Here is an 8,150-nt window from a genome sequence, read left to right on the forward strand (position 1 = left end):
GCATCTTGTTTGTTCTTGTCCTACTGGTTCTTCAATTTTTCTTTTTCTCCCTCTTCTGGCTTTGCTGCTACTTGGCTGCTCTTGGTTATCTTCCTTAAAATGGTTCCTCACTAAAAAGATTTCCCAATTATCACCCATATTTTTAAGATGAAATTAAACAAGGGTTTTAATGAGACCATGGTGATACATGGTGTTTTCTATAAACTGAATTTTCCTTTCGACATTCCCTGACATTTTTATTAGACTATTAAGCAAGAAATATGGAAGATTTATTTCATTATCCTCAATGAAATTCATCAACAGTCAGATATGATAGAAAAACATGCATCCAAACCTCCCTTTGCAAGTAAAATTTTTTTGAATTATCGGAAGCAAATTTATCCACTTAATTTTTAATGTTGTGCTTGGGATTCCATTCTTGAAAATGGTGGTGTCCATGCTATGGTTCTTCAGAAAAACTTTCCAGTCTTCTCTCTCAATACCTCCGTTTTAAAACCATTTTTCTCAAATTCGAGGCAATCCAGTAGCTTCGGAAACAAAGGATTTTTTCACTGTAAAATTTATGTTCTTTATCTCAACTTCCACTTCATCAAAGGATCTACTGAAGGACTTGGTTACTTCCTTATGGAAACCATCAAATTTCTCCACAAACTCTAGTCACTGTGCTTTCTGCAACAATTCCCTTGTCTATGGATATCCTTCTTAAACTTTTCTTCCTGCTGGTTCTGTTCTGGCTATAACTCCCATGAGTGAGAAGCATTGTCTCAAGACTGTTTGTTTGACAGGGTATGAACGTTTTAGAGTAGTGAGGATGAGAGTGTGAATGATGGGAGTATGAATGGTAAGGATATGAAGAAGTGTGATATAATCTAACCGTTGAGAGAATGAATGAGCATGATTTTGGTGATCGGATCAATAAAATCGGGATGTGGGTTGGAGCATAGGTATAATGATGAGGAGTGAATGGAATAGTAGATCCAATTTGACATGATACTATCAACTCTTAGTAGTCATGATTTTGAATTTGGTAGTAAGATGTCTATATAATTCATACAATTAATGTTTTGATCCCTATTATCAAATTAAATAATTGTATACCTTTGAATTATTTCTTTCTAACCTTTGGTTGTTGTCCTTTGTATCGTGTTCAAGTGCCTTTCAGTGAAGGGAGTCAATCACTTTTTCAATTATTCCATCAAAAATCTCTATCAAATTGGGTGTAGAAACTATATAATTCTGTAGCTATTTTATTTTAAAAAGAAAAGAGTGGGACATAAAAAAATGGGTTTAGAACTTATGAGAAGAAAATTTTAGTTGTCAAAAATTAATTTTCACCTTAGATTTTCTGTATAAACATGCCAACCATTGTTGGTTTTCAAGTTTATACATTTTAGTATTATCATTATTATTATTAAAGGTTTGTAGATTTATGTGGTGTGGGTTTTGTGATTTTGGATTCGGATTTTCCACAGTCTTCATTTTCATGTTGTCTATGTTTCAAGTCTAGAACAAGACTCATCCTCAAGACTGATTTACAAAGAAGAGAAGCTGTGGCTATAAATATGGTTTGGAGTTATGTCAAGTTTGGGAAGCCAACTAGCTCAAGATGATTTTTTTTTTTTACAATTCATTATTAGTTATTTAATAAATTATTTATTTTTATTTTTAATTCTTTCTATGCTATTCTATTTTAGTTTAATAATGATTTATGGATTTTTTAAATTTTTTTTTTTTTTTTTTTTTTTTTTTACAGAATCGGATACTTATATATTGCAAAAGCCAACAGAACATAGTTCTAGTACATAAGGAAAATAAGTATGAGAGCTGAGGTCTAAAATCGGGTGCGCAGACCCTGGTTCCTCGTTGCTTCTCTTAGTTAAACAGAAAGAAAAATAAAGACGGCTGTATTGCCTTACAAAGGAGCCACCTATCCAGCAAAATTTACAATGCATGACTTTTAAGGAAGATTTTGAGTGGCAGAGTCATCAGGAAGCGGGCCTTTCCTGCTGCTGGCTTTGGTTGAAGCCTCAGCTTGGGAGCTCTGAGTAAGGGAACGAATGTGTTCGATGGCCTCCTCCATATGGCTGCATCTTTCTTTCAGCGATTCGATCTCAGCCTTTCTTTTCTCCAGCTTCTTGTGCTTCGAGTTCCTGTCTGCCTGATAGTCGTCCTTCAGCTCGTTGAGGTTCTTGGTCAGGCAATTGATCATGAAGGTGTGGGTTTTGCACATGGTGCAATCCTTGTTATTGAATAACTTGTCAAGGGGCTTGCTGGCCTGATCCTTAGCAGATGTCTGACCCTGATTATCTGCCATCCTAGCTGGTTGAAGATGAGAAGGCGAGCCAAGATTGGGGGGAGCAGTGGATGGGAGGAAATGAGATAGGGAAACTGAGAACAGAGCTGCGCAGGGGGGGCCAAGGAGCACCAGAAGGGCCTGATGAGCTCTGCTGCACCTGTTGAACCAACTGTTAGAGAAATTAAGCACAAGGCGTAGGCAAACAAAAATTACCGCGATCGAGAGGCACTGAGTGCACTTCTGGTGGAAGCGATCCGCTTCAGGAGAGTGTCGCCGCCTGAGGATTTCGCACAGCCCAGAAACGATGAAGTGAGAGTGATTGCTTTGAGCCGAGCTGCTATTTGTAGAATGTTGGAGTGTCCCTCCTTGCTTGAGCTGAGTCTGAGGAGATCTGCTCATGAAGTGATTGATGTCTTCAGAGATGATATCGCTGCACGCAGGAAGCAAGTCGAGGCGATGGAGCAGAGAGTCGGTGCAGAGGATATCTGCAGAGAGGATCTGAGACTCATGTGGGAGGGTGACTGATAATGCGTGAAACGGGATTGAGGACCTGTTCTGAGAAGAAAAGTACCAGTTTGGTCTATCGAGGGGATAAGGCATGAGGAGAGAGGAGTCAAAAGGAAATCGGTCTCGGACAGGGCGGGATCTGATGGCAGAGAGCAAATCTTGATTCAGGATCGGGGTGCGATCTCCAGAAAGGCGGCGATGGAGAATGACTGATGAGTCAGAGGGTGGATCACGAGAGGGGTGAGGGAGCGAAGATCTGGGGGCGGAGGGATGGGAGAGGGACGGCGGAGAGAGGAGGAAAGGATGGACGAATTTGGAGAAACCTGTGAGATGATTGTTGATATGACAAATTCCAGAGGCGTTGTTCTTGTGAGCTGACTGGCAGTTGGGATTCTTATGGTATCGCCCTATCATATATTTTTTCATTCTCGCAGACCTGTCCTTGCTGCCTGTTAACTGCTTTGCTGGCTAATGAGTCAGCCTCTGCGTTATTCTCTCTTAGGACATGCCTAAAGGTTACAGCGCCCAAATTGCTGATATTGTCCATGATTCTCCTTCTTATGTTGTTGAGGCCTGCCTTGTTGAATTCCTTACCTGTGTTCATAGCTGAGATGACAATGGCCGAGTCCCCGATAATAATGGCGTTCTTTAGGCCCAGTCTGGAGAGAATTTCGGTGCCTAGGAATAGGCTATAGGCTTCCGCTATGTTGTTCGAGGCCTTTCCAAGTCCCCATTCATAACTGCAGATGAGGATCCCCTTGTGGTCTTTAATTATGCCTCCTGCACCTGCGTCTCCAGGATTATTTTTTGATGCGCCATCAAAGAAAAGAAGGGGTCGATTTTGATTGGAAATCCATTGACTTACCTCTTCTTTAGATCCCCTAAGTTTCCAGGTGGAGGGCTTCTGTTGAGTTTTGTTCTTTGGAGGAGGGCTCGAAGAGTGGTTGATTTTGAAGTTGCTATACCAATCCCTTTCCTCTTGAGTCCAGCTCGTCTGGTCTGGAAAGGCTATGAAGTTAGCGCTGACAGCTTCAGAAATGTTTGCAGTTGTTTTTGCTATGACACTGTCTAGATTAGGCATTTTGTTATTAAAAACGTGATTGTTCCTAGCCAGCCAGAGATTCCAGCATAGTGTGGGAGGAATGCACTTCCATACTCTAATTAAGTTACTCTTACCCTTTCTTGAATAGGGGAAGTCTTTCTTCCAGTTCTTCTGAAGGTTTTGTATCTGGTCAGGGATTCCCCTGATATCCAAGGGCCTTATTAACTGGTTCCAACAACTTTTGGCAAAAGGGCAGAGAAGGAATGAGTGCTGGATAGACTCCTCCTCTGAGCGGCAGAAACAGCAGATCGACGGGCCTTGAATTCCTCTCTTTCTCAGATTCTCAGCAGTGAGAATTTTCCCTTTTAAAAGAGCCCAGTTGAAGTGTTTTACTTTTGGGAGGCATTCGGACTTCCAGGCAGCAGTGTGGAGGTTCCATTTTGGTGCAGGGTTTGAGTTTTGTAATGATTTGTATCCTTCTTTTACTGAAAAGGGCCCTCCACCAGTGTCCCAAATGTATCTGTCTTCTTTCTCCTTGTTGATTGGTGCTGATCCAGAGAGAGAAAGCTTCAAGGTAAGCCAAAGGTCTTTAAGATCCAGCGGAAGTTGTAGGTCTTTCCATGTGAGCCACCTGTTTTGGTTCCACAGGGATATATCATACAGGGTGAATATCCTTCTTTCCTCCATCCAATCTTGCAGGGGCCTGAGCTCTTGGAGGAGGTACCTGGGATTGGAGTTCATTATTCTATCAGACCAGATTTTGGTGTTCTTTCCATTGCCTGGGAGTTTGGAGACATTCCCTCTGAAGTGCGCCAAGACTTTCTTGATGAGACGCCACGTCGGAGTGCAAGGCCTATCTGCTATTGGTTCATTGAGGATGTTGGAGTTTGGGCCTCTGAGGTATTTCCTTTTTATTGTCTCTACCCACCACGAGCCATTTCCTGTGAGGATCCTCCAGATCAGTTTGAGCCCCAGCGCCTGGTTGGAAAGGCTTGGGATTTTTATGGAGAGACCTCCTTTGTCATAAGGAAGAGTGACTTGTTCCCAGTTAACCAGGCTGAATTTCTTTGTATCCTGTTTACCTCCCTGCCAGAGAAAACTTCTCATGATGAGTTCCATATGTTTGTGGATGCTAGCTGGAGCCATGATGACCGCATATTGGTAAATTGGGAGACCTGAGAGAACAGACTTTATGAGGATGATTCTGCCAGCTAGGTTTAGCCAAGAGGCGCCCCAGCTCAAGAGAAGGCCTTTCATCTTTTCCATGTGGTTTGTCCAAACCTCTGCTTTGATGTGATCCTTAGCCAGGGGCAGACCCAAGTAAGGAAATGAGCTCCAGTTTTTTTGAAGTGGAATGTCTAGAATTTGAGCTATTCTCTGCTGAGTCTGATAGGGCACATTCCAGGTGTACAGTTTACATTTTCTATTATTCAGCTTGCCTCCAGAAGCTTGGAGGAATGCATCCAGAACTTTTTTGAACCTCCTGGCCATCAGACTGGATCCTCCCCCAATTAGTAAAGTGTCGTCCGCAAATAGCGAATGATTGATCTCCTTTATTCCTCTTTCAATGCGAATTCCAGTGATTTCTTTTTTGTTGCGAAGGTTTTCTAGATGAACACTTAGAGTTTCCGCCATGATGATATAGAGGAAAGGAGAGAGGGGGCAACCCTGCCTTAGGCCCCTGGTACTTCTGAAGAAATTGCTGGGGCGACCATTGATCAGCGGAGCAGTCCAGGGGTTGGAGATACACCCGCTGATGATGCTAATAAAGTTGGGGGAGAAGCCAAATTTTTTTAGGACTGCATTTAAGAAGGAGTGGTCCACTCGGTCAAATGCGTTGGCCATGTCCAATTTGATGATCATTCCACGTTCTCCTCTATTGTGGCTGCTATGAATGGCTTCCTGGATTAAAATGACATTGTCAATGATCTGCCTCTTAGGGACAAAGCCTCCCTGGTTCTCTGAGATTAGAAGAGGAAGGAAATTCTTCAGCCTATTGGCTATTATTTTTGTAATAATTTTGTATGAGACATTGCAAAGCGAGATAGGCCGAAACCTATCGAATGATTTGGGGTTTGTCTCCTTGGGAATCAATGCTATGTGCGATGACTTTGTGTTGTCCCCCAACTTATGTTTTTTAAATGCATTTTTTACCATTCTCACAAAATCTTTCTTTATGGTTTCCCAATGCTGCCTGTAAAATGCCACTGTAAAACCGTCTGGCCCCGGGGCCTTGTCTTGCTGCATGTTAAAGGTGGCTTCTTTGATTTCTTCTACTGTGGGTTCTTGCTCCAGCTTGTTGTTGTGCTCCTCTGTAATTTTTCTCTCTATTACACTTAAGAATGCAGCGCTGTCATGTTGTTGGGAGTCAGCCGAGAGAAGAGCCTTGAAGTGGTGAAGTGCTGCGTTTTTTATGTCTTCTTGCTCCTTCAGCTCCCTCCCTTCAACTTCTATTTTGTCAATCTGATTGCTGGCTCGTCTAATTTTAACATTATTGTGGAAGAAAGAGGTATTTTTGTCCCCTGCTTTCAGCCATAAGCAGCGGGACTTCATCCTTTGCTCCTCTTCTTCCATACGATTTTGCCTATATAGTTCTTTGTACATGTTTTTCTCCTTCTCTAGATCTTCTGCTGTGTGTTGCATCTGCTCTTTTTCTTTATGCCAACTTTCCATCTCTGCTAGCAGCTCAGTTTTCTTTTTTCTTTCCAGGATTGCTTTCTCCCTCGCCCATTGCTTTATGGCTGTCCTGAGATGCTTTATCTTCGTTTCCCAAACAAAGTGTGGCGAACCTAGAACTTCGTTTGCCCACTGAGTTCGTACCAGGGTGCGGAAGTCCTCATAGGAGTCCCAGGCTTTATTGTATTTAAAAGGAAGAGGGCCGAAGTTTTTTCCTTTGTCCAAGGTGAGGACCACGGCCTTATGATCCGAAGCTGTGCCATGAATAATGTAACTCCTGATTGCTTGGAAATTTCCAGCTGCCCTTTCCTGTATTAGGATCCTGTCCAGCCTCTCTTTTATGTTGTGTGATCCTGTTCTCTTATTGGTCCATGTGTATTTTCCATTTGACAGTGGGGTGTCGATCAAGTCGAAGAGCTGTATGATGGCTTCTAGCTTGTCTCTCGATGGGTCAGCATGGTAGTTCCCGCCATATTTTTCCTCCACCTGCCTAATGAGATTCAGATCTCCCCCCAAAATTAGCCTGCTGCTGTTGATGGAGGAGAGGTCTGCTTCTATCGAGTTCCAACAGCTGGCTTTGTCCCTGTAATGGTTAGGGGCATATATATTGTAGATGTGGTAAACTTCCTGATTGCTTTTGTTCCTTAGGTCTGTTCTGATCCACCAGTTGCATAGCTGAGAGTTGGCAATTTCCCACTTGTTTTTGCTCCATAGTGTTCCTATTCCCCCTGAAGCCCCGTCTGAACCTTTTGAGATACCTGTGTAACTTTTGAGTTTTTGGATTTGAAGAAGAAAGTCCTGCTCGGTGGTTTTGGTCTCCTGGATTAGAAGAATGTCTGGCTGTTCCTGTGTTATTAGATCCTTGATTGCTTTCATCTTTAAAGAAGAGCCGATCCCCCTACAGTTCCAAGAGACCAATTTCATTATTTACCAGTTGTGGGGTGGGATCCTGATTTCTCCTTGGCCTTTTCGCCGCTTCCTTTTGGTTTGCCTAGAAATGAGTCCATGGGTTGTTGGGTGCCGGTTGCCATCTCTTTGGCTGCTGTTTCGTCCCTTAGCTCTTTATTCGATTTTCGACCAGCTTTTCTTGGAGGGTCTGAAGGCTGGTTGGCTTCTTTTGCTTTGTTTCTAGTGAGGATTCTTTCTATGGTTGAAGGGGGGGAAGGAGGAGGGTTGGAGCACAGGGAGACAGGGCGAGGGGATTGAGGGGGGGAGGGCGGGACATCATCAGCTAGTGATTCGAAGGGGTTGGAGGAGGAGGGAAACGCTGAGGAGGGAGGGGGAGGAGGGTTAGGGTGGTTTGAAGCCAGAGGGGCTGCGGAGCTAGTGCCCGGATTAGGGGAGGACTTTTTCCTTTTGACTGTTTCCCATGGTGCTTCTGCGTTTTCCACGTTTTGTTCTACTTCATTTGCTTTTAACTTGCTACATCTATTGGCAAAATGACCATACTCGTGACATACCTTGCATTTGAAGGGCAGTTGTTCGTAGTCCAGCTGTTGAATATGCATCCATTGATCCACCTTTATCTTGATGGCTTCTGGCAGTCCTTTCCCTAGATCAACTTCAACGCAGATCCTTGCGCATGCATGCATGTTCTCTCTCGGTTCTGATCTGTCTATGTACTTTCCA

General features: G+C 43.3%; 1 protein-coding gene across 1 annotated transcript; it reads right to left on the bottom strand.

Annotated features, from left to right (window-relative positions):
* Positions 1 to 1,957: 1,957 nt before the first annotated feature.
* Positions 1,958 to 7,397, bottom strand: LOC149165954 (uncharacterized). Its single transcript, XM_089429998.1, has 2 exons — positions 3,240 to 7,397; positions 1,958 to 3,181 (listed from the first exon to the last, which is right to left on the bottom strand). The coding sequence occupies exons 1-2, from the start codon at positions 7,395 to 7,397 to the stop codon at positions 1,958 to 1,960; spliced, it is 5,382 nt and encodes a 1,793-aa protein (XP_089286124.1).
* Between the last annotated feature and the right edge of the window lie 753 nt (positions 7,398 to 8,150).

This window comes from Pinus tabuliformis, chromosome 5_1 (assembly GCF_031772625.1).
Source record: "Pinus tabuliformis cultivar Carrire ecotype Pingquan chromosome 5_1, CPIR1, whole genome shotgun sequence".
In the NCBI taxonomy this organism is placed as follows: domain Eukaryota; kingdom Viridiplantae; phylum Streptophyta; class Pinopsida; order Pinales; family Pinaceae; genus Pinus; species Pinus tabuliformis.

Excerpts from the sequence above, each read along its gene's own strand:
- LOC149165954 (XM_089429998.1), bottom strand. The coding sequence starts at position 7,397 with ATGAAAGCAATCAAGGATCTAATAACACAGGAACAGCCAGACATTCTT. Across the intron at positions 3,182-3,239 it reads TTAACAGGCAGCAAGGACAG|TCAGCTCACAAGAACAACGC; the intron begins GTCTGCGAGAAT and ends CCCAACTGCCAG.